Here is a 26718-nt window from a genome sequence, read left to right as displayed (position 1 = left end):
ATTCAGCCAAAGGCCTGGAGCTCACTGTAGTGTCCCGTGCAAGTCCATATCAGGAGGCTGAAGGGTCTGTAATAGAAGGCTGAAAGGTCTGTACTGGAGGCTGAAGAGTCTGTGCTGGAAGCCAGGAGATGATGTTCAAGGTGAAGGTGAAGACTGAAGCATCACAGAAGTGAGCTTTCCTTCCTCATTTCCCCTGTACAACATTCAGATGACAAGCCTATTGGTTGGTGCCACTTACACCCTGGGTGGATCTTCTGTCTTCAGCCACACCTAGAACTATGCTGATCCAATTCAGTTGGGCATTTCTTACTCAAGTTGACACAATCAGTTAACTCTCACATGGGGGGGACAAAACAAACAAATAAAAGCAACACCAAGCTATCTCAATAAAGAACTTACGGCTTCACCACTAATTAAAACAATCATTATCTAGCTGAAGAATCTAGGAACACCACTTGATTCAGAAATTTTGGGCCATTAAAATATATACAAAAAATTTATGAGTAAACTATTCATTTCACTTATCAGCTATAGCCTAAATTGAATGAAATATTGCCTATGAGTAAATATAATTTTTTGCTATATCCATCATTACAACTATTATAGCAAAATGGAAATACACCAATGAACCAGCTGCTCATTGAAGTCATAACCATGACAACTGAAGAGATTTAAAAATAATAATCTTAGGAATTTTCAGATTTAATCTCATTTGTATTATAAATTATTAATAAGCAGGTATAGGTGATTATATCTTTAAAACACTGAGGCACAGAAAAATGAATCAGCCTTTCTCAGTGAATTGACATCTGATCATCCCCAGAGAAGCCAAGTCTGAAGCAAAGCAAGAAAGATCATTACAGTGAATTTGTTCAGAGCACTAAGTCAGTTTTTGCTACCTTCTTTTCCCTGCTTCTCCATCAGCACTTCAACTGTCTTTTCCCATCTTCTTTCTTTCTCCTTAGCTTACAATATTGAATGACCTTGTTCCAGTGGTTCCTAGAATGGGTTTTGGCAAAGCTTGTTTTTTTCTTCCTTTCCCAAGGCTATTCAGGGGAGCAGACCAGGTAGTTTGCTCTATTTCCTGTTAGAGACTTGTGAGAACAAGGAGAGTAAGGACCAGAGTAGCTGAGAATGCTTCATATTTTTCTCCACCAATGTGATCCAAAATAGAAAAGACTTTTACTCTTAAAGGGTAATATGATTTTGCTGGATGACTTCTATTTTATAAAGTTCCACTAAAGATACTGGAATTTTAAAGACCAAAGCCCAAAACCCTCCCTTGGAATTGAAAATTTCTTTATTCTTAAGAACATACCATCATATATTACGTGTGACTAGCTGACTAAAATCTATATGCAAACCTTCTAAAATGTACCTTTCGCACAGCTTCCCCACTGGGACAGTTTGAAAGATAGAGTGAAAGGTTGGGGGCTAAAATAAGGAAGATAGAGAGAGTGAACCTTCAGATCAGAAGTGAGAGACATTTCATCACCTGAAAAAGTAATAGCAAAACCTGTGAAGCCTTCAGTTTCAATGATATTCTCTAAGGAATTTGACTTTGTTCCATGGGACCTCCAGCATAAATGATGTACCTCTTCAGAAGAATTGCAATCTATACTAATCTTTCTTATCCTCTGATTTAGTCAGAGCCCAAGGGAAATGGCAGCATCAACAAGAGACTCCCATCCATTGTAGAAGACGAGGAAGAGGAGGAGGGGGAAGAAGAGGAAACAGCTTCACTCTCTCCCATCTACACAAGAAGATCCACCTCCTCACGCAGCAAGAAGGTTGGAAATAATAAAACCTACCTAGGCTTAAGCTTAAAGCAGCTGGCTTCAGGAACAGTGCCATTTCACTCACCTATCAGAGTCTCCAGTTCAAACTCCCCCAAAACCAAGCAGGAGACTGACCCTCCTAATCACAACAAAAGAAAAGAGAAGAACTTGAAATTGCAACTTTCCATTTTGAATAGTTCTGGTCCCCCAGACCTCAGTCCGAGGTAAGAGTTTCCATAATCTAACTCCTCAGGTGAAAGTGGCTTTAATAACTAGACTAGTAAATGGCTGGTAAATTACACAGCCTTTGGGGGGTCTTTCAACTACACAAGTTCACAGCCTGAATTCTTTGGCTTTCCTGCATTTTGTATGCAACATTTTGAGTATTTGGGCAGATGTGTGAATGGTATGAGAACAAATAGTTTTTAACAATATTTTCAAAAGGATTCATTCCTTTCCTCCTCCCTTTAGCTCTACTTATTAACTGTACTTTTCTACATTGTGATTTTATAATTTAAACTTATAATGAAAGTAAAAGAGATAGAATAAAGTCCATCAATGTTATTCTCTTAATGCCTCATCTTACCAAAAGTTTTAGAGAGCAACAAGCTGAAATTATGAAATAAATGAGGACCTGAGTTTTACTTTCTATTCTATTTGCCTCGTTATTTTGAAAAGTTGAAGCTTAGTTTTACTCCTTGTCTCTTCAATAGGCACCAGTTTTACTTAAAAATTTAGAAATTCTAAATTCTAATTTTTAGAAATTTCTAAAGGAAATTTAGAATTATCTCTATGTTATAAACTAATATGTCATAGATATTAAATACTGAAAGCTAGACCCAAATTTGTTTTTCTACTCATAAATCAAGTGATATTTCCAATATAATGATTCACTTGAAGAACACAAATTATCCATTAAGAGAGAATATTTAGGAACAAAGTAAGCAAAGCAGATTTATTGAAAAGTAAGTGAATATTAAATATTCAGAGATTCAATTGGAAATGGTTAAATTGAAAACAGTGTGTAATTCTTCTGGTTCTTAAATTTTCAGTAAAATTAAAAATACTATTTAAATACAGGGAGAATATAGCAGATATCCAAAGAAAGTATTATATATAATATGAGCCTGCATTTATTTATAAAAAGTATATTTTTCTTTACACACAGAAAGATTTTGAGGATATATGCCAAAATGTTGACAATAGTGGTAACTTACAGTTGACTTTATTTTGTATTTTTTTAGTAGAACTGTGCTATCCTATATGGTAACCATTTGGCTTAAGTGACTATCGAGTGCCTGAAATGTTGTTAGTGTAAATTAAGATGTGCCGTAATTATAAAATGGACTTTGAGTTTTGAAGAATTAGTTTTTAAAAGGGAATTTATTTTATTAGTAATAAAATTTAATATAAGTATTAGAAATTGAGTAGAAATATTTTAAAGTCTTCTAGAGATAACAAGAACTTATGAATATAAGTGCACAACCAACTGATCGCCTTTCTTTTAAATAGAATTGTTGATGGAATTGAGGATGGAAATAGCAGTGAAGAAAGTCAGACTTTTGATTTTGGCTCTGAACGAATGAGGCCAGAACCTAGAGTTTCCCCTCCCCTTGGAGGTAAGTTTTTTAGTCTTCTATCTTGATGTGATATTTCTTTTGAACTTGCAATATTAATTTTGGCAGATTCTTTTTCACTTCATTGTTCTTGGAATTTTCTTCCAGTAATAGAACTCTACCAATGCTGTTGAATAATTTGACTTGGGTCTGTGCCACTTCCAAATTATTAAGAAATTATTTGTTCCTCTGTCCAGGCTATGTGCCTTCCCATTTAGCAAACAAGATAAATATTATAGCAGGAGTCTCAAATTACATCTATTCATCAGATAGTGCCCATGATTTCCTATTTTAAATTAAGACTAATTCTCAAAATTATTATCTAAAGGAAATGCCTCATTGATTGTGCCCTGTAGGAACAATAACTATATCTAATCAATTTATTTGGTGAGAGGTCATGAGCTTGCAGTTTGTCCAAGGATAAACAACTTCAGAATGACGTTAGCATGTTGACAGTGATAGAGAACTACATGAAACATTATCCCTAATGATAACAAACTAATGTAGAATCCCCAAATCCAAGCCCAGGACCCTCTCTCTCTCCCACTCAATCTTGATTTTATGGCCTATAAAAAAGGAATCTGTCAACATGATTAAGGCCAGAATTGACAAACTTTAAAGAAGACACATTTATATTTGATAAAAAGAGAATAATGGGGCTGGGGATTTAGCTCAGTGGTTTCGCCACCTGCCTTGCAAGCACAAGGTCCCGAGTTCTATCCCCACTACCAAAAAAAAAAAAGAGAGAATAATGAACAAGTATTAAATAAGCATAGCTAACACAAAACAATTACCAGCAAGCTACCCAATACAAAACCAGAAATTCTCTGCTCACTTTCTTTTGCCATCTACCAAATTTTGGGATCCTTGTGTAAAGATCCTGTGCTAATTAGCAAATCACAATATGAAAAAAACCAAGCTGAAGAAAGACATTTGAATTTACAATCTGAACCAGGGGGAAGGGGGTCTGTTTGATAGCACACCAGTATTTCATCTCAGTCAATAATCTTTCTATCACCTGTCACCTTCAGGAAACTGAAGTGTCCTTGAGAGATTTCTTGGAGCCTAGAAAGGGGAAAAGGGTAGAAGAGGAGAAGGGATGCAATCTTGGTTCATTAATTCAATTGAATATTGATATTACTGTGCTTAGGGAAAAAGTCAAAGAAATCCTGTCATAGTCAAACTGGTATATTTGCATGGAAAGCCAGTGGGGGCTCTCAACAGCAAGTTTTTCTTTTTAGCTCACCTGAAAACAATGCACAGAACCTCACCATATCCGTACATGGATTTCTAATTCCACAACCCTCTTAACTTCCTCCTTTCCCCTATCCCATCCTATCCTATACCCATCCATTCAAGCAACAACAGTTCTTTATTCTGTCTCCTAAATATCTCAGTTCTCCAAACTGCCAAGTTTCTGTCCTTACTGCCGCCACTCTTTTCTTAACCACATCCATTCCATTTTTAACTTCCGTTGCTACCAAAGTCTCTTTTCTGGTCTTATGCTGTATTCCATGCATGGTGAATGTTTTCAAAAAACAAATATATTTGATATACTCTACTGCTATGCTTAAAACCCTTAAAGGCTTTCCTATTGCTTTGAGTTTGAAATGCAAACTTATTGCACAGGTACATTTAAGTATCCTTGTTCCTTGCCAGATTCTAAGATCTATAAGGGTCAATTATATTTTCTGTATTTATTGATGTCTCCTATAAAGAAATGTTGGCCTATTGTATATAACCTGCAATGATTTGTTGAATGAATGGATTATCTCTGCAAAATACCTCTGCAACACAAGATTTTATTACTCTGCTTTGGACTGTTCTGAGTGACTGTCCCACCCCCAGTAAGTTTGCTACTCAAAATTGATGAGGATTAGTATGATTAGAGACGAAAAAAAGAGAGAAATTGATTCTATCAAATCTTTTCCACTCCAGCTAACACTGATTCATCAGCACTTTTTGTCCTGGACAGAAATAAATGCACTTGGGAGAATAAGGTAGAGAAAAAAAGTAGAGAAGAGAAAACTAGGAAATGGGAGAAATTACCTTTTAGAGTGACACAGGAGGAAACAGGAAACATGCAGTAGATGAAATAGATTTAGAGAAAATGTTCTGATGGGTACAGGAACTGATGTTTAGAAAGGAAAGAGAAAAAGAAAAGAACATCCTTTTTCTGTGGCATGGGTACTGACTGTCTTAGCAATTTTAGAGAATGGTCAGAGGGGAAAAAAATATGTGATCTTAGTACATGGTAGTGATTGTATTCAGGGGAATGGGAGACTTGCCATGGCTAATCCAATCAGAGTCACCATCATGATGTGTGCCTGGTTCCAAAGAGTATATCAGCATCATCCAGAAAAATACGTGAAGCTTGTCTGATCCTAGGAAGACAGAACTACAATGCATAGACATTATGAAAGGTAAAAGGTGATAGCCCAAGCTTCCTTTCATATTTCAATTGCCCTGGTTCTCAACTATAAAGTTTATTCCTAAACAGCTTATTCTGTGTGTGTCACTTTTCAGATCCAGAGATTGGAACTGCTGTTCTCTTCATCAAAGCAGAGGAGACCAAGCAGCAGATAAACAAACTCAACAGTGAGGTATGGAAGTCTATCTGGTCATGCTGGTGTGGTGAGAGGAGACATAAATCCCAGTTACCACCAGAAGCAGTAGGAGATAGAAGTTAGAACCATGTGCTTCCCCATTAGCCCACTGAAGGTGAACCTCTACTCAGCCTTCCAGTGAGTTACAAGACCTGTAACAAATCACTTGCCCTCCAGCTCCATGTCCCTATGTATAAGAAGGAGAAAATAATAATGCTCCCCTTTGGGTCCACTGTGAAAGTAAATGAGATAATTTAGATAAGTCACTTAACATGAAAGCACTAAATAAGATATAATTATAATATCATAAATACATTGAGATTTTAGTTGGTGCTTTTCCAATTTTTGTGTTCTTTGATTTTAAGTGACTTAAAGCAAGATCATTAGTTCACAGAAAAATGCAAATAAACTAAAGGAGAGAGTATAGGAAACAAGAAGATTGGATTCAAAAAGATGTGTAAAGGGATCAGGAGGATGTTAAAAGGAATTGAAAGTTAAAAGAAGGGATGTTAAAAGGATTGAAAGTCATCAAGATATGTTATATACATGTACCAATTCCCCAAAATAAACATCACTCTTCTGTATTACAAACATGCACTAATAAAAAATAAGTTAATAACAACATTACTAATGATTCATTTTAAGTATAATTTAATGAGTGTGAGCAGTTTTATTGAGTGATTAAACCATCACCAGAAAACATTTTTTTAAATGTTTTATACTCCCAGTAATATCATTCATACAAATTTACACTTAATCCCTATTCCTACATCCAGCCCCAGGCAACTATTTGTCTACTTCTTGTCTACCATTTGTCTACTATTACAATAAAATTTACCTTTTCTACCCACTTAATATGAACAGAGAAATAAAGGAATTTCTTGATTATTGCCTTAATTTTAGTTTTTTTCTCTTAAAAACAAAAATAAAAACAGTTTCTGAGACAGTTTAAATGCAGATATTTGTTTGGGAAGTGATCCAGTATGCATGGAGCAGAGTACAGCATAATAGAGGTTGAAGGCAATAAATAAGGGTATGTTAATGGGTAGTTAAGCTTGTAGGTGATAGGTTTTATCCGGTGCGGTCCTCTCTGAGACTATGAAGGACAGCTCAAAATCTTTCTACCAAAAAACAAGGAAGAAGTAGAGTCAAGGCTACAGGCCTAACTGCAAAAGGGATAGGAAGATTCCTTAGGAGGAAGATGCAGGAAGACCTGGGACTGATTTTGGTGACCTTCAGGGTAGATCTTGGCAAGAGCACGTGAGCTGGAACAGAGTAATAGAATCCCTTTCTAGGACTGAAATTTGACATTATATGATGACCACTTGGGGGAAAATGTAACCATGATTATATTTAGAAAATGATTGGTATTGATGCAGATTTTACAAAGGAAATTTATATACTGACATTTAACTTTTAATTTTTTGAAATAATGAAGGATTACACAGCTTGTCGTAAAATCCAGTTTTCTCTTAATCTTGTATTTCTTGCAGATTGTGAGGATATATGTTTAACTGCCACCTCTCTTTCTGCACCTATGTTCTCTAGAAGTGGGATTGTTGCTAGCAAATAAACAGAATAACAAGACAGAAAAGGAAAAATTAGATAGTCCACTAACTATACTGAACGTCCTCAAATCACAAGGACTTACCCAAAGACTAGAATACCCAAATTACCTCTTGCTAAAAATACATTATAAAACAAAGCAAAGTTCTCCAAATGCCTCGTTGGAGAACTGGACATTAGTGTTCAATAGTAGTTTCTTTTCAGGAACTATTCTCAAATAAACCACCCATTAGTACCATTTGAATTCTTTCCCTTACATTTAAGAAGAACATTTAGTGGTTTTAAGAGCTGATTGACCTATCTCTTAGCTCAAATAATAGAGATAGTGATTCTTCTGGGGAAAAAAAAAGTGTTTATATCTTCACCTTTTAGAGTGTGGATAAATTTTCCAAGTTAGGGCTATAGATCTGCACACTGCATTATTTTCCTTTGTCAAAGTGAGACATGGTAGAGCTGTTAAAACAAATAATTACTTGAAAAATAAAGTATTTCTCCAGTATGATTTTGTGTTTGTGATTGCTTTTGTAGATGGAGGACATATTTTTCTCTAGTCATACTTTGAAATAAAAAGGCCAAGATATAATGTCAATGGTCTAAGTATCTTCTAAAAATGAATTTCTCTTATAGCAAAATATCTGATTTCTTCAAGCTAAGTTTCTTGAAGCTTAAACAGAAAATTCTTATTCTATACATATTATTTATACAGTCTTAATGCTTTGAGTAGGACATTAAAGTCCATGAAACCTGAGTAAAAATACAGATTGGCTTCAAACTCTAAAACTACCACTCAGAATCTCTTTTTTTTTTTTTCACATTTCTTGTAATGTTTATACAGAAAAAAATACTTTAAGCTCAAACTTAATTTTTTATTTTGCCTATTTCCTAGTTCTCACACATATGATCAGTTGATTGCTTTATCGATTGTTTATTCTATTCTTTGGTGAGTAGCAACAAGAAAAGAATCAATAAATGTGGGATATACTGCATGACAGTGACAGTATCACAAGAGAGACAAGCCCAAAACTATGTGAGGCATGTTGTGCAAACTGTGAGGTGTTGTGTGAAGTGTGAGACCATTGCAGAATCCTTGTTCTGGTATTTTCTTAAAGATTTAAGGTATAAACAAATTTTTCATCAATATGTAGATTTCATAATCACAATTGTTTGGCTAAGTACAAAAAGTGAGAAAAGGAATAATGTTGGCAACAACCTACATTCACAGCACAGTTAAGAGAGTTTAAAAGATGTAGGGCAGCTACTAATATTAGCACTCTTTGGACAACATTGCCATTGCTTTGCAATGGAATAAGTGTGCTACTCTAAGGAAATTCTTTGAAAATAACAACAAAAAATCACCGTGGGGGTAATGGGCTGTGTAAGTCAAATGCTCCATTTCTGAAAAGGTTTGTAGGTAAGGGCTAGAGTGTGCTCTCATTTCTGAAATCAGCTTGACCCAGAAAGATACTGTGAGGAGGCCACGAAGGGAAAGTGCTCTACCCCAGGAGGAGCAAGGTATAAACACACTACCGGGAAAAAGGGAAGTAGTTGTGGAGGGAGTCAAATATTCAGATCTTTATTCTGTTACTTCAACAAGGTACATGCCTTTCCTAAACTTGTGTTTTCTTTTATTAACTGGCAATAAAATCTATAATAAATGGTTGTGGGGACTTAATACCATATGTAAAGCATACGTGAATGCCATATGCAAAGCGTGATGGCTTCCCTTAATAAATGAATAATAAATCTTGATGCCTTTCTCTTACAAGGTTATAATTCAGTTAAGCAGAGTGGTTCTCATATAAGTACCTTCTTAATACATATCAGTGTGCAGTACAGAAAAAAATGGAAAATGAGTAGTCACTGTTTATGGAATAAATTGAAAAATGAGTGAAGATAAGAATATATTTGAAGCTGGTGTGGTGGTACATGCCTGTACATTGCAAATTTGAGCCCAGCTTGGGCAATTCAGTGACTTACCAACATCCTGCCTCAAAATAAAAGAGTTAAAATTGCAGCTCAGTTTGAAGGCACTGGGTTCAATCCACAGTATTAAAAATTTTTTTAAAAAAAGAATACATTTTATAAAAATGACTACTTTTACCTGAGAAACTTCTCTTTTTGCTATGTAGACTCACTCTGTATGAAATTTGAACAGAAAATTATATGACACATTGTTTATAATGCAGTAATTATAGTTTAGCTTTAATAGTCTGATGTAAAAGAATCACTATATTAACTTAAAAATGTTTATGCTGTGGGACTTACAGACTTAAGAGAAATAGACACAGTATGCCAGTTTAAAAATGCTTAACCATGATAAAACTACAAAGGAATAAAACTGCCAAGCTTAACAGAAATATAAGCAGAATCAAACTACACTGTTAAAATGTGAGAATGAAGGTAGCTTCTTAATCCATTCCTGCTCACCAAAATGTTCTTCGATTTGAATGCTCCAGTTGTCATGTTTTAGGATTTTATTTCGCTTGTACATGAAGGAGCAATAGGCTATCTTAAATATATAGTAAAGAGAATGAAATATGTAACATGTCTGAGTGGAAATGAGCTTTGCAGGATGATAACTACTTATAATGGTTTTTTAAAGTGTAGTCTGGCTTTCCATGCTACTTAACTTTTTTAAAAAAATAATTTTATTTCATATAATTAACATACCATAAAATTTATTTTTTTAAAGTATAACATTTGATGGCTCTTAGTATACTCACAAACTGTGCATTCATCAACATAATAAAATGTAGCATACTTCATCACCCTCAAAGAAACCCCATACCACACAGCCATTACCTCTTACACCTCAGCTCTCCTCTCCCCAGCCCTAGACAACCATTAATCTACATTCTATATTTATAGATTTACCTGTGGTGGGCATTTCATATCAATGGACTCATCAACATGCAGTCTTTTGTGGCTATTGTCTTTTTCTGTTTGTTTCTTTGCTTAGCATAATGTTTTCTAGGTTCAACGTGTAGTGACATATAGCAGTACTTCAGTCCTTTTTATTGCCAAACAATATTCCAATGCACGAATATACCATATGTTGTGTATCTATTCACCAGCTGATGGACACGTAGAGTGTTACCACTTTTAGCTAATATGAGTAATGCTGCTACAAGCATTCATGTACAACTTTTAGTACAGACATATGTTTTCATTTCTCTTGGGTGTACACCCAGAAATGGAATTGTTGGATCATATGGCAAGTCTGTGTTTAAACATTTGAAGAACTGCCATACTGTTGTCCAAAATAATGCTAACATTTTCCATTCCAGGGAGCACCATGGGATGGTTCTAAGTTCTACAATTCCTTTCCAACCATTTGCATGTATTATTATCTGACTTTAAAACTATAGTGATACTAGTGTATATGAAAGATTTCATACTGGTCTTCGTTTGCACCTTCCTGTAACCACTAATATTGAGCACTTTTTCTCACATGTTATTATCTTCTTCATAGAACTGTTCATTCGGATCCTTCTCTCACTTTGAAATTGAGTTGTCATTTTATTGTTGACTCATAAGAGTTCTTGACATATTCTAGACAAAAGGCCCTTATCAAATACACAATTTACAATTTTCTTCTCTCATTCCATAGATTACCATTTAACTTTCTGAATGGCATCCACTGAAGCACCAAAATGTTAGTTATGCTAATCTGCAATTTATCTATCCTTTCTTTTGTTCCTTATGCTTTTAGGATCATATGTAAGAAACTATCACCTATCCTAAGAGCATAAAGATTTATTTCTGTACTTTCTTCTAAGATATTTATAAGTCTTTGATTGACTTTTATATATGGTATGAGATTGGGTCCAATCTTGTTTGAGTTTTGTGTGTCAATATATATCCAGTTGCCACCAAACCGTTGATTAAAAGCATTCTGCATTCCTCACTGAATGGCCTTAACCCTCTTCAGAAATCAAGTAACCATAAATATGAAGGTTTATTTTCTGAACTCTTAACACTACCCTATTGATCTATTTCTATCTGCATGTAAGTACTGTGCTATCTTGATGACTACAGCTCTGTAGTAAGTTTTGAAATGGGTAAATGTGGTTCCTCTATCATTATTCATCTGTTTCAAGATTGCCTTGATTATTCTGGGCCCCATATGAATTTTAGAAGCATCTTATATATTTTAGGAATAAAGATAGCTGAGATTCTGACTGTGAACATAATGACTGTAGAACATTTTGAGAAATATTATCGCCTTCACAATAGGAAATCTGCTGATGGATGAATGTGGGATTTTTTTTCCCCCACTTATTTAGATTTGCTTTTACTTCATCTAGCAATATGTTGCAATTTCAGCATACAACTTTGTACCTTCCTTTTTAAATTTATTCCTATGTATTCTATTATTCTTATGCTGTTAAATAAAATTATTTTCTTACTTTCACTTTGGATTATGTTCATTGCTATTGTCCAAAAATACAATTGATTTTTGCATAATCATCTGTATCTAGCAACTTTGTTAAACTTGTTGACTATTTCTAGTTTTTTGTGTGTGTCTGTGTGTCATTTGGAATCAAACCCAAGAATGCTTCACCATTGAACTACACTACATTCCCCAGCCCCGTTATTTTTTGAGACAGGATCTTGTTGAATTTTCCATACATGTACCAGCATACCCATCAGTGTTCTTCTTTTTCTTTTTTTAAATATATTTTATTAATGCTTCTTAACTTAAACTATTGGATTTTTAATGTAATATTTTCACTTATTTATATTAACCTATATTGATATTACCCTCCATTACCTTCCCTTACACATCTTCCCCCCTCTCTTTATTCCCTTTCTACTGCCTAGTAAAAGTTTCTCTTCTACTGTAATGACATTTCTTTTTTTCTATATTCCACATATTAGGGAAAATGTATGTCATTCTGACCCTGTCTTTTATTACTTAATATGGTGATCCATCCAGTTTTCAACAAATGACATAATGTTCTCTACAGCTGAATAATACTTTCTCTCTCTTTTCTCTCTCTCTTGATATATATATATATATCACTGATCTATAGATTTATATACAGATCAGTGATATATAATGAAATATTTTTATATTTATATATTATATATATATAGAAAACTATATATATATATAGTTCATTGATTCACTGATGGGCACCTAGGCTGGTTCCACATTGTTAGTATTATAAATTATCCCTCAATTAACATGAGCATGCAGGTATCCTTATAATATGCTGAATTTAATTCCTTCAGGTGTATACCAAGGAATGATATAGGGTCAAATGGAATTCCTATTTTCAGTTGGAGAAATCTCCATACTGATTTCCATAGTGGGTCTGCTAATTTACATGTCCACCAGCAGTGTCAGAGGGTTCCTTCCCCTACCCCAATTCACTTCCATGTCCTCACTAGTATTTATTGTTTTTTGTGTCCTTAACGATAGCCATTGTGACTGGGGTATAAAGATGCTAAACATTTTTTCATTTACTTATTGGTCATTTATGGCTCTTCTTTAGAGAAATGTCTATTCATTTGCCCATTTAATGATTAAGCTATTTGGTTTGTTTTGTTTCATTTTGCTTTGCTTTGTCTTGGTTTTTTGGTGTTCAGTTTTTCCAGTTCTTCATGTATTTCAGATATTAATCCTTTGTCAGAAGAGTAACTGACAAAGATTTTCTTCCATACTATCTGCTTTTTCATTCTGCTGGTTGTTTCCCTTGCTGTACAGAAAGTTTTTACTTTGATGTAATCCCATTTGTTGACTCTTGCTTTTATTTCCTGTGCTCTTAGAGCCCTATTCAGAAAGTCTTACCCTTGTACCTATGGCATCAAATGTTTTCCAGGGTTTACTTGTAGCACCTTCAAAGTTTCAGATCTTATCCCTAGGTTTTTCACCATTTTGAATTGATTTTCTTACAGCGTGATAGACAGGGAGCTGGTTTCAATCTTTTAATATGGACATCTAATTTTTAGAGCACCATTGGTTAAAGAGGTTATTTTTTCTCCTATATATGTTTTTAGTCCCTTTGTCAAGAATCAGATGCTTGTAGTTGTTTGGGTTTGTTTCTGTGTCCTCTGTTCTATTCCACTGGTCTATGTGTCTCCATTTTTGTGCCAGTATCATGTTGTTTTTGTTTTTATTTTTGTTTTGAAATCAGGTATTTGATGCCTCCAGCCTTGCTTTTTCTGCTTATGATTGTTTTGGCTATTTTGGGTGTTTTGTGTTTACTTGGGATTGTCTTTGTTAGTTCTGTGAAGAAAGACATTGGAATTTTGATGAGTATTACATGAATCACTACATCACTTTCAACAATATGGCCATTTAAACAATATTAAGTCTGCTGATCCATGATCACAGGAGGTCTTTCCAACTTATAGTATCTTCAGTTTTTTTCCTTCAGTGTTCTGTAAGTTTCACTGTAGAAGTTTCTCATCTCTTTGGTTAGGTTGATTTCTAAGGGTTTGTGTTTTTTTAAGCTATTGTGAATGGACTTGTTTTCTTGATTTCATTCTCAGTGCTTGGCTGGTGCATAGAAAAGTTACTGGTTTTTAATGTTGATTTTGTATCTTACTACTTTGCTGAATATGTTTATGAGCTCTAAATGTCTCTAGTTAGAGTCTATTTTAAAGATCTTCAAAGTATAGAATAATATTGTCTGTAAGTAAGGACAATTTGACTTCTTCCTTTCCTAATTGTATTCCTTTTATTTCTTTTTCTTGCATGATTGTTGTGGCTAAAATTTCAAGTACTGAAATAATTCAAGTATATTCAACAGGAATGGTGAGAGCATCTAGTTCTTGATTTTAGAGGAAATGTTCTCAATTTTTCTCACCAGAATAATTCTGCCAGTAGGATTCTTCTTGATAAGGTCATAGCATCTAAAAATAGCTTACCTTTTTCCTTTCCAATTTGAATGGTGTATTTTAAAGAGTTCATTGGGGAATTTTTTTTTGTTTTACCTAGGACCCCACTATCAAAAAAGCTTGAGTTAGGGAAGAGGTCTGCCAGTGGTTGAAAGAGAACTTTTTCTAGAGCTTTGAAGCAAGCTTTAAGTCCCATGACACTCCAGTAACTTTCTCCTAGGAAGTTACTCAGGTTCAGCCTTTCTCACAAGGGTGCTCATTAGTCAGTTGCTCTGGAAGTAAAAGGGGAATTACTCCTTTAATTCAAATAAGAAGCCTATCACCCATCCTTTGTGTTTTTGTGAGCATTGATTTACAGTAATTAAAAATTGATCATTGAAATTTATAATAACCAGAGCTAAAGGGGAGATAATTCTTGAAAATTAGGTCAGCTTTTTAAAGTAAAATATCTTGGAGGCCTTTTTTAAGAATAAAAGCTATATAGATATATTTTCAAAACTAGGATTCTAGTGTAAATAATAAATTTGGTTTTCTTTACCTTTGAGCTATTTTAAATGCATAGAAATTGTTATAACAGATATCCAAGTAATTATAAATAAAATTAAAAATTCGTTGCCGTGTTTTAAATATTGTACCTTAAAGAAATAATTGTTACATTTTTAACAGCTTCCTCATGGGTTGATAGAGTTCAAGGAAGCATTAGATAAAATATTTCAAGAAAAATTAAAAGTAAAAGAAGGTTATTTTAAAAATTAATACTAAATTAGGAGCAACATAAAAAATAAATGTCTTGCCTCGCAAGTACAAGGTCCTGAGTTTGATCTCCAGTACCAAAAAAAATGTCTTATGAAAAACAGAAGGTAAAAGAAGGAAAAATCTAAATGTATAAATGAAGAGATTTTTAAAAAGGAAAATCAGAAAAATAAAAGAAATAAAGATCTAAGAAAAAATAGAACTCTGAAGAAGAATGTGAAATTAAGGGAACCAAATAGACAATAAAAATGATAATTTAATAACTCAGCTAATTAAAAATAAAGATTTAAAACTACATGGTGAATAACAGTCTAGAAGAATCATTGTACTTTAAAGTAAAATAAAAAATTCCTTGGATGTCTACTCAAGAAATTTCCTTTACAGAATTTACAAGGAGAAAAACCATGCTATCATTAGACTTTGAGGCAGCCCATTTTATAAGAAGATGAAGTACCCAATAAAATACATAAGATGCTTAAGAAAAGAAAATGTAAACTAAAGATTTTATAGCCAACAAAGTCGACCATCAAATATCAAACTGTTACAAAGAAGAGATGTTACAAGCTGGCCAAAGATGAGATCATTCTGGTGTAATAATAAGAAATAAAATATGTTTGAATTCATGATTTGTCATAATACTTTTATTAGAAAAATAACTAAGAGGTCAATTTCAGAGGATGAGAGGGAAACTATTTTATTTAAAATTGATTTTTATGAAGGAGAAATCCAAGCATTTTTCCTTCCTTTCCTATATTAACTGGGGAAAACCAGATAACTTATGAGGGAAAGATCCCTTTCTAAAACTATTTCAGCTAAATAAAATTAAACAGAACTAGAATTGGAATTCCACCAATTAGCAACTCCTCCCAAATTAATGCATCAAGGAATTTCCTACCTCTGCCTGCTAAAATCACAGTAAAGAAACCACCCAAAGCCATGTGCTTCCTAAAAGGACTCAATGCCATCTATGGATTGCCAAAGGAATTTTTAAAAGGCAGGTTAGACTGAACTTTAAACTCTTAGTGAAAGATCAGTACACGAAGAGTTAACCAAAAGGCCTAGTTTCATAAGTATCGAGAAATTAAGTATTAATTGTTGATCTCATAGTAGCAGAGAGTAACGGTTACCAAGGCCTGGGTCAGTGTTGGGGCGATGTTGGTCGAAGGACACAAAACTTCAGTTACACAGGTGAAATACATACAGGAGATGTATTGTACAACATGGTGATTACACTTAATAACAACACATTATATATTGAAAATTGCTAAAGGCAGTAAATCTTTAATTCTCACCACAAAAAGTGATGTGAAGTAATTGATATTTTTATTTGCTTGAAATAGTCACTCCATAAGGAACATCAAAACATCATCTTATAGACCATAAATATATATGACTTCTGTCAGTTCCAAAGTAATTCCAAAAACATCGGAAAAAAAAAAAAGAAAATAGGAACTCAGGATATGATGCTGATATGATGATCAGACCAGCAACATTGACATTAACCATAGTAGGTTAGAAAGGCAGACTCTCAGGCTCCACCCAGACCTACTGAGTCTGAGTGAACAATTCATCAAGATCCCTGGTAATTTCTATGTACGTTAAAATGTGAGGACCGCTGTTATTTACAGCTGATATTCTGAAAGTAGATGGACTTGTTTGGTGTTTATTTATGGCAGTGAAGGTAGACAGCAATTTGGATACTAGAAACCAGAAAAACAAATGTGGAAAGCAACAGGCTGATAAATAATGGATTGTCATAGTGCAGCTGAAGTAATAAAGTTATACACAAAGCCTGAGCTTGCAGAAATTCAAAAAAACCATAGAAGTAATCACCTTGAAGACTACAATTGGTCAGTTTGTATTGGTAATGCTAGCCTTAGAATTCTTCTGTTACTATAATCTAAGAGACAGCAGCTGCACCTGCAAAAGTAAAACGCTGAGTACTATTACTGTGTGACCTAGGACCAGCCACTTCACCTCCCAGCATTCTAGTATCTCCAGCTGTGGACAAAGATTTGCAATTTTTGTCAGTAATGATATTGAGATCCTCACTTGGATGAAATGTATGCAAGTGCGAAGTACAATTATTATTTTAGCTGACAGATAAAGACTGGCACTTGTTTTTGAATGCTTTGTGAAGCAAACAACACAAGGATGAAATTATGCCGATCATCTTTTTTGTTTTGCTTACTTATGGAGTTTGATTGAACTTGTCTGAATCTCATGATAAATATGCCACATAACAAAGGATTAAATGAAAGATTATTTAATTACCTGAATCAGAGCTTGTAAAAATGTATATGTGTTTGTGGCAGGTGAAGACAGTTGGTATAATTAGTACCCATGAATTTAGGAAAATTGTGTCTAGTAGGAAAATGTGTACACATTTGGCAAAAATTGAGTGACAGGTCAAGATCTCTCCAAGCTAAGAAGATTATGTCAACAGATGCATTTCCCATCTGCTCACTGAATGCATAAAAAAGGAAATCACATTTTTTTCTCTGCCTACCAACTAAAGTTCCAGATATACTCAGAGCCCATGGATAAAACCGTACTAATAGCCAAGACTGGGAAAGAGAAAACATTTTAAGATGAAGGAAAGCTATTTTATATAAAAAGAAAGGTATTATAAAAGATATATATTTTTTCTGGCATTGTTAGAAACTTTACTTCCAAGGTATAATCTAAAGACACACTAGAATAAAAAATCTGTGATTACACCACAAACACAATACAACTGAAAAGTTGACAGTGCGTGGTGTTATCTTGAAAATAGCTCTCCAAGTTATGAACACCTTAGATCATATAATCAAACATTTTAAAATCTCCCATTTTTAAGTGGTGGGAACTTCTATGGGACACTGAAATCATACAGAGCATTTTTATCTGCTAGAAATATAGTGACATTTGTGTGTCATATGGTGATGTTTAGGGGAAATTGGTTAAAATAAGTTATTTAAATTCAGTTGAAAATAGCATAAATTTATATTAAGAAATTCACTATGCAATTTACAATTTCTTAAAGTGTTCATGTATCAACAAAGGCTTATTGTACTTACTTTGTGACAGGATTGTGCAGGGGCTTGAGCTACTGTAAAGACCAATAAAGACGTTCTGTACCTGTCCACCCCATCCTCTAGCCCCACATTGGTCCTTATTCAATTCTGATCAACACCAGGTTGCACATTCTTATATTTTGTCTCACACATCATTTATATGCAGTTACTCAAACATTAGACTGAAACCCAAGATCTTAAGCAATATATTTCAATGGCTGCAATTATTACCATTATTTCTTGCTACTACAAAAATAAATCCATGAAAGGAAATACTGAAAAGGAAAGACTCTTCTATTATTTGTTATATAAAAGTGTTTTATAAAGAGTTATCTCTCAATGCTGAGGCACAATTATAGAGATAACTGTGATTTTTTAAAAAATTTTCTTGGGTGCAAAATGTTTCCTGGATCAGTATTTCCTAAAATGCAGAAATTCTCAACTAGGCTTAGTGCCTGTATTGCATTATCAAATCCAGCCACCTGGCATTCCAACATAATACTAGCTATATGTGAACTAAGTTTTACATCCTTTATATTATTTAATCCTCACAACAAAGTCTTGAGGAAATATGATGCAGAGGAGGGTGAGAAGTAACATTACATCAATGGAGCAACTTAAACATGGGAGGAGTATACCAGATCTTCTGGAAATGTAGGGCAACAAAGACTATTCCTAAACCAACAGAAGCTCTGAGGAATCCTGGATGTGGCAGAAACAGAAAAGTTGTGTTAGTAATTCCCTTTTAAGAGTCCATGGAAAGGTCAGTGTATGGGTTATCACAACCAATGGAAAGGTCTGTTATCACAGAGGTGGCCCTGTTCATGTCAAAAAGTTATGCTCAGTGGAAACAAAGGCATGAACTGCACATCTGCTCAGCACCTGGTGATTTGTGTGTCTCCTGTCTGATCCTGGGAGAACAGAGAAGGGATCTTCAGATATTCCAAGTTTTGGATAGAAAAATGAACCACTTGGAATCACAGACTGTTTTCATCACTTCCTCTTTCTAACAGTTGGAACTATGGAAGGGCTAGAGAAGTCTTGGATGTGAACAACTAGTTATGCAGATGGTGCGGGTGAACTGGTTTGGCCAAGTTTTAAATTCCATACTGATGGATTCATATCCATAGAAGAATAAGGAGGAAGAGGAGGAGGGAGAAAAGAGAAGAAGAAAAAATGTACAAAGAAAATATAACAGTACACAAGTAAAAGAAGAATGTGTCTTAAGTTTCTTTATCCACAATCTCTTTAAGTAGAAAGAATCAAAAGACCACATCAAAAATAGCCATCCACAGAGTAGCAACCAGGGATGCAAAAAAGTTTACCAAGTTTCAGTTGGTAAATAACTCTTAATAACTTAATTAAACTTGTAACTTGACATTCATAATGTAGATATGCTATCTAGGGATCAGAAAATGGAAGAATTTCCCAGAGAATTCAAACTAGCCAATGAAGTCAAGTTTATACTAGACTATTTGACAAAGTAGTAAAATAAGTGAAGTCTAGCACAAGTCTTGGTCAATAGAGATCCTTTTTATTACAATTACAATTATGGAGGTAAAACAATAAGAGAAAAAGAATTCCTAACAATGGAATTGCTGCCTTTTCTTAGAAACTTTGGGATGCTCATGGCTTTAGATTAGGAAATTTATATATAAAAACTTAAACAGTTATATAATACCCATTTTTAATATATGTATTTAGAATAAAAAAGAACACAGATTTTTCAGTACAGTTTTGTAGCAGGATTTTTATGGTAAAACCATGAAATAAATAAGATTAAAATTGAAAGTGATATGAAAATCAAAAACTAATTTCAAAATCTCAGGCATTACATTCATTTTTACCTTCAAAATATACAGATTGTATGTGTGTTCTTGGCATTGCCCTGAATCCAGAAAATACTGAGATAAATAAGTTTCTACCTAAAAAGGAATTCATAGCCTAGTTAGAGAATAGACAGTCACGTATGATCCAAGATCAGATCTAAAATTATTATGTGAATATCAGAGGAAGAAAAAAAGCTCTGCAGAGAAAAATCAAGAATCAGAAGTTTGAGGGGAGAGAAGGAAAGCAGAAAGGGTCAGAGAAGAGCTCAGGGCATAAGGAGGGACTGTCATTGCAGGAGGTGGGGCTTCTGGAAGACTTTTTAATACCTGATCAAATAATTGTGTTTCTAACATGAGTGCCAAAAACATTTAAAGATTTTAGGCTACTGTTGAGGTACATAGGAAAACTTTGGTTCGTCTGATCAGAATGATTTAGTTTGTTTTTCTTTTCCTATTTCATTGCAGTACTCTGCTTTTAACTGTATTTAAAAGACAAATCTCCCCACAGAGGAGCTCCTGGACGGAGCCTTGTTCACAAAGTAGTTCCTACAACCTTTTTTCTTTTTTCTCAATTCCGAGTCTTCATACTTAAATCTGTGGCTTGAACCTCACCACCCTCAGAAAGCAGATTCTTTGTTTTCTACATTTGATTAAGAATAACATCTTTCCTGTTTTAGAATGAATTCTGTTAGCAAGCCCAGCAGGAAGCAGGAAACAAAGTGCTGTAAAACTTGACTGCATTTTCTGTGAGGTAGTTGTCACCTCCAGTGTCAACTTGGTCTCCTCCTTCAAGAGATACTGCCTCTCTTGGTGACAGCTGGCTTTGTCCTTGTAAAGGGAGAGATCTCTTACCTAATAGGGATTAATTCCCTCGTGTGTCTGTAAATAAGGTGCAGGGGTGTGTCCCCAGAGACACGATGACAGAAATCTTCCTAACATAAATTGATCACTGCACTCTTCTAGAGCTAAAGAAAGCTGTTTCCTTGTCTTTGCTCCTTTTAGTTCATGCTAGCATAGTAATTTGTTTTCTGAAAATGTTAATGCTTGTTTACATTCCTGGAGCCAGTCAAGACCTGGATTCCTGTTCCAAGTTTATGACCTTAAAGTTGTGACAAGCACTCAGTAAAAGTTAGATGTGAAGAGAGTGGCCATGAAAAGGAGAATCTTTGGTCACTTTAGAAGCTTGGAAAAACAGTTCATCAAACATGGGGTTTAGGGGCCTGGGATTTAGCTCAGTGGTTCTGGTGCCTGCCAGGCAAGCGCAAGGTCCTGAGTTTGATCCCCAGTACTGAGAAAAAAAAAATGGGTTTTTTTTTAACTCTGTGGTAAACTTTTTTTTATTATACATATAGCTTGCCATGAGGAGAATTGACTATTTAAATCAGTCTCCTATTATTTTTTGGAGATGACACTATTTAGTTATTTGATGTTGAATTAACATTTCAGGTAGCTTTTACCTTTTGTGTCATCATGCTTTTCACAACCTGTAGTGAAAATTTCAAAGCTCACTGACTATTCCTTAGATTCACTGTTTCACTTCTTTTTTTTTAATTAAGTTTATTGGTACATTTTAGGTATACAATATAATGACATTCATCATTGGAAATTTGCACCTTTACATAATCTATCTTGGTTCTTATTTTTTCCCCCTTCCCCTGCCCTCCCTTCAACCTCTCCACCCCTGCATATTTACAAAGACTTTGTTTCCATTTTTTCCTTTTCTCGTATTTATTCCATTCCCTTCTTTCCTTTCCCCTACCCCTCCCTCTTCCCCTTCCCTTTGCCCTTTTGCTTCCTATTTCACATACTGTTTCACTTCTTAAGTGTGAGGCTGAGAGCTATTTCTCATCTCTAGAAATTTTAGATCTAGTGAAAAGTCTGGACAAGTATTCAGTCAAAGCCCTCGCATTCCATGCCAGCAGCAGGGCAGAAATAGTTTTGGCCTGGCAATTTTAGGGCAGGTGTTACCAGTTGGTTGCCTGAACCAAGGAAAAAACTCCTTCTGGCCTTTTTAAATGCCTGGTTTTGAGCAAGGGCTACCTCCCGTGGGCCTGCCAGGGACAATCAGTTCCAGAATGCACTCACAGAAAGTGGACTGAGTTGCTGGATAAACTAAGATTATGTGCTTATGTGTTGAAGAAAATCTTCAAGATTTTCAGACCCAAGACTCTGGCACTACTGAAATTGAAGCTGCCCTTTGTTTTGACCCGATAGCCTTTAGCCAAGAGATCCAGCTGCTTCAATTGGAGTTTTGTGATCTATGTGGGTAAAAGCAAGTCATACAGCAGTCTTTTATTTTTAAAAAATTTAATTTTATTAGTACAATTTAGATATACATAATGATCACAATCATCATAGAGACTTTGTACCTGTACATGATGTATCCTGATAAGGCAGTCTTATAAAACACAGAGTGATACAGCAGTGAAGGCAAAATGTTACAACATTGTGCTAGTGTTATGACTCTAATCAAAAATGAGAAAATATGTAGGTGTCCTGCTTTCTGAAACGTAACTCTTTCTTACTTTGAGGAACTCAAATGCTTTTAAGAAAAAGACTTTATTTGAGTCAAATTTAATTTTCTAGTCGTCTCACATGATTTAAAAAGAATGGATGTGAAAAAAAATGGATGTGATTGTTAGGAATCCTCCAGTGAAATGTGTTATTAGTTTTAAGCAGAAAATAAAATATGAAGACTCTTCAGCAGTGCTTACATATTTAAAGACCATGTTTCCTTTGAGGATTTGATAAATACCAAATATCTCACCACCTAGCAAACTGAAAAAAGCACATCTACACATATTAGGTTACAATTTCACGAAGTTCCTAGTTCCATGAATTTCACGAGATTCCCAGGACCCGCAAGTTCACACAGTCTCATCCATACCTGCTCACTATGCAGGTCTTTTTCTTCCTCCTTTACTCCCATTTTTCAACAACTCTCTCCTCAGCAGATCCTGTGTAAGTCTCACTTGCCCACCCTCACCACCACCAAGAAACTCTGTGCCTCTGGACCTGTGATAGTGTGAATCTCAGCACGAAAGTGGCAAGGGCTTGGTGTCCAAACCAAGCAGGCTGTTCTCAGTGTGCTGAGAGCTGCCATACAGTCTCTGCTCCTCCACATTGTGTGAAGTGTCTGATAACTTTTGTGCACCACTCTGCATTTCATTCACTCCAAGAAAGCAAAAAATATCATCAATGTTTAAGAGGCAATGGGTCCGTATCTCCAATTCTTTTCAAGAACCCTAGAATCACTGAGTAAGAGCCCCAGACTATATATGCCTCTCCAGCTGCCTTCAGAATGAGAATGGCTTTAGATCAGGGTGTACGTTCACCTAGATGCCCAGCCTACTCATTCGCCATGTGGGTTTGATTGCATTTGGAGTTTGAGCAGCCTTTCACACCTACTTCCTAAGAAATCTCACTTTCATGCTAACTCTGAAGCCTGGGCACACTATGTACTGCTAACTGCTGCCTTTTCTTCTGGTTTATTTGCACAGGTAACCACATTGACTCAGGAGGTTTCCCAGTTAGGTAAAGACATGAGGAATGTGATGCAACTTCTAGAAAATGTTCTGTCACCTCAGCAGCCATCCCACCATTGCTCTCTGCATGCTGCCTCTGTGTGTCCCTCCAGGGAGAGCTTACAGACCAGGATGAACTGGAGCACACACCAACCTTGCCTGCACTTGCAGACAGGCATGGCTGCTTATAACCAAGCACAGCTTTGTCACAGTAACATCGCTTCTGACATTTGGAGTGTGGATCCCTCCTCTGTGGGGAGCAGCCCCCATCGAACTGGAGTTCACAAGCAAAATCCTGCAGACAGTGACCTCTGTCATTCTCCAAACCTTGAATATTCACCTTCCCACTACCAAGTCGTCCAAGAAGGTCATTTCCAATTTTTAAGGTGCATCTCTCCACATTCAGACACTACACTGACACCTTTGCAATCCATTTCAGCAACTTTATCATCCTCCGTCTGCTCCTCCTCAGAAACGTCTTTGCACCTGGTTCTCCCAAGCAGATCAGAGGAGGGCAGCTTCAGTCAGGGACCTGTTAGTTCCTTCAGTTTGGAAAACTTGCCAGGCTCTTGGGACCGAGAAGGAACAGCATCTGTCTCTACTAAACCCTTGGAAAACTTTCCCCTGGAAGTTATCACAAGCACAGCATCAGTGAAAGACAACAAAGCCATAAACGTATGATATCAGCACATAGGATACAGCTGCCAATTTCAAACTCACAACTGCATGACAGCTTTAGTTTGCCTTTTTTGCCTCTGGTAGACTCGAAGACTAGGCAAAGATGGGAACCCTGCAGGAAAGTGTAAGGAGCCAGGGGAAGGCAGAGCCACCTCCATACTGTAGCAAACAATTTCTAGATCCTAGATCATAATAATATAAACCTTTTTCTGTACAGGTATTAACTTACTGGTCTGTTTGACAGACTTTGGTAAAAGTCCAGGAACATTGAGGGTCTTAGCAGCTAGAAGTCTCCGATAAAGATTTCGTGGGTTAGTTTTGTCCTAGGAGGCTTTTGTGAAGTGCAGCAAAGGATTTTCCTGAGTGCCTGTTTGTCATTCCTGAACAATATCCATAGCACCGTTGGCCTTGGAGTGCACAGCTCCTGCTGATCTATTTTTCTTTTTGTGAAGGCAAAGGGACAGTTATCACTGCATGTCCTCTCCTAGACAATCAGTGAAATAGAGCCGGTGGCCAGTGGTTAGCTATTCGCACGTTATTTGCCATGTAAATGAAAACATCTTTATTTATCAAAAAAGAAGCTATTTTTATATTCTTGGTATGAAAGATGTATTTAAACTATTTAAAATATTTATAAAGAAATGAAGGTTTTCTTTTCATTTTGGTAAAAAAAAAAGCTTGCTGTTTTAACAAGAAATGCACTACTGGTATGTATAGTAGATCAAAAATTAAGAGGATGTAGTTTCAAAAGGAATCTCCCTTTTATTTGCATGCAGTTTGCAACAAATGTATCCTCACCCTTCCGGATTACAAAAAAAGTGAGGTCATATTTTATTAATGAAATAAAAACATGGACTAAGTGTCAATGACCTGAGCTTCTGGTATGGTGGGAGAGAGGGCTCCATCGGGCAGCTGACTCACATCCATGACCTGAATTCAGGCAGCCCCTTGTGCCAGCAGGTGTGTCTGTCCTCTGGGCTTCGTACCTGATGGTTCAGGAACCCAAAACTGGTCCGTGGAGCACGGATCAGTCTAGCTTGAGCTACTTGGGGCTCAAAGTGAGGAAGAAAACCCTGAGTATGTTCTTCCTCGGTGCCTTTCTTTTAGAAAAACCTGGCACATATTTCCGAATGGAGCCACAGCTTCTGAGCAGCGACTGCTGGGAGGTTACCAGCTTGCCTTGGGTTCACACGTGACCTTTTTTCTTTCAAACTCCCACCAAACTATAAGATATGCAGAGCAGTTGTTGACACTCCTGCTTGGCAGGAGAAGGAAAAGTCCCAGAGATGACATAGCTAGGATGCCAGCACAGTCTACATCTCACACCAATCAACATGCATACTCAGATGCTGGATTTGGCAATGATTTCACTTGAGTTGTATTTTATACTGAGGAGCATAAAGGCATGAGCATCCCAGATTTTCATAGAAGACATGTTGAGTTCATATCCTGGAGTCCTCTTGTTTTTATTTCTTGCCACAAAGAATAAACAATCTAAGGCTTGTATCATTAAAAACATCTAAACAAACCAAAAGCTCTGATGTTCTGAATCACATGAACCTAGCTAGGGCAGCAGAAAGAAACCTTTGCTTAGAAAATTGAAGACAGTAGATGCTTACAAGGCACTTCACTCAAGACGCATTGCCCTCCACTCCCCAGCCTCCAAAGTTCAAGCTCTCCCTAAGTTAAAGATTGAGGCAAAAGCAGCAGTCCAGATTTCATATACTCACTTAAATTCCCCTTTTCTCCATGTCCTATCGATGTAATAATTTTGAATAACATTCAGAAAGAGCTCGAGGGTGTTGATTCATTAATGTCCATCTGGCAAACTACCACTGTCACTGAGGTCAACAATAATGACCAACATTCTGTTCTTTGAATACCGTGCACCACAGACATTCGGGAATTCACACATGTTATGGTCTCATATAATCAGCAAACAATGCTCACAATTATTTGAGCGACTTGTCTTTATCCCTATTATTTGTGTCCCAAATAAATGACTGCGACCCAAAATTCCTTTTTAATTATCCCAGTGACACTGGTAGACCTAATAATACCCTAAAGGCCACTCTGGGTTCTCCTTCCTTCAAGTTCAAATCCATCCTTTTTGCCTTTTGAAGCTTTACTGGTAAATAATTTATTTCAAAATCAAGGAACACAGTATTTGTTTTATTTTTTAAGTAGGCAAAACATTGGATGAATTAATTCAGCCCTGAAAGTCTGAGGAAGCCCCAGTGAAAAGGCTGGAAGCATCTCCACATAGTTCCATTCAGTTACTTTCTCTATCTTTACTCCTAACAGCTGATTCTGCAGGCTTAAGAACCAGCTCCCAAGCCTGCACAGAATATCAGCTGGGCAAGAATGAGTGGGCTCCAGGGAGCAGGCAGAGATCACACCAGTTTCTTACATGAGGGTACGTGCCTCATCAAATGGTGCCCACATCACTTCTTTGTGGCTTTC

General features: G+C 35.8%; 1 protein-coding gene across 2 annotated transcripts in view; it reads left to right on the top strand.

Annotated features, from left to right (window-relative positions):
• The window catches only part of Kcnh8 (potassium voltage-gated channel subfamily H member 8), a 347961-nt gene extending 322840 nt beyond the window's left edge, over positions 1 to 25121 (top strand). For both annotated transcript variants that reach the window (XM_004864270.3, XM_087182236.1), the window contains exons 13-16: positions 1647 to 2002; positions 3291 to 3397; positions 5921 to 5997; positions 23554 to 25121. In XM_004864270.3, the coding sequence (XP_004864327.1) occupies positions 1647 to 2002; positions 3291 to 3397; positions 5921 to 5997; positions 23554 to 24258 (1245 nt within the window). In that variant the 3' untranslated portion in view covers positions 24259 to 25121. The remainder of the gene's footprint in view (positions 1 to 1646; positions 2003 to 3290; positions 3398 to 5920; positions 5998 to 23553) is intronic.
• Positions 25122 to 26718: the final 1597 nt, after the last annotated feature.

The sequence above is a fragment of the Heterocephalus glaber genome, unplaced genomic scaffold (assembly GCF_053883595.1).
Source record: "Heterocephalus glaber isolate CG9 unplaced genomic scaffold, H.glaber_assembly_v1.0 deba00001472, whole genome shotgun sequence".
In the NCBI taxonomy this organism is placed as follows: domain Eukaryota; kingdom Metazoa; phylum Chordata; class Mammalia; order Rodentia; family Bathyergidae; genus Heterocephalus; species Heterocephalus glaber.
The sequence above is the reverse complement of the archived record's forward strand: the minus strand, read 5'-3'. Positions and strand labels throughout refer to the sequence as shown.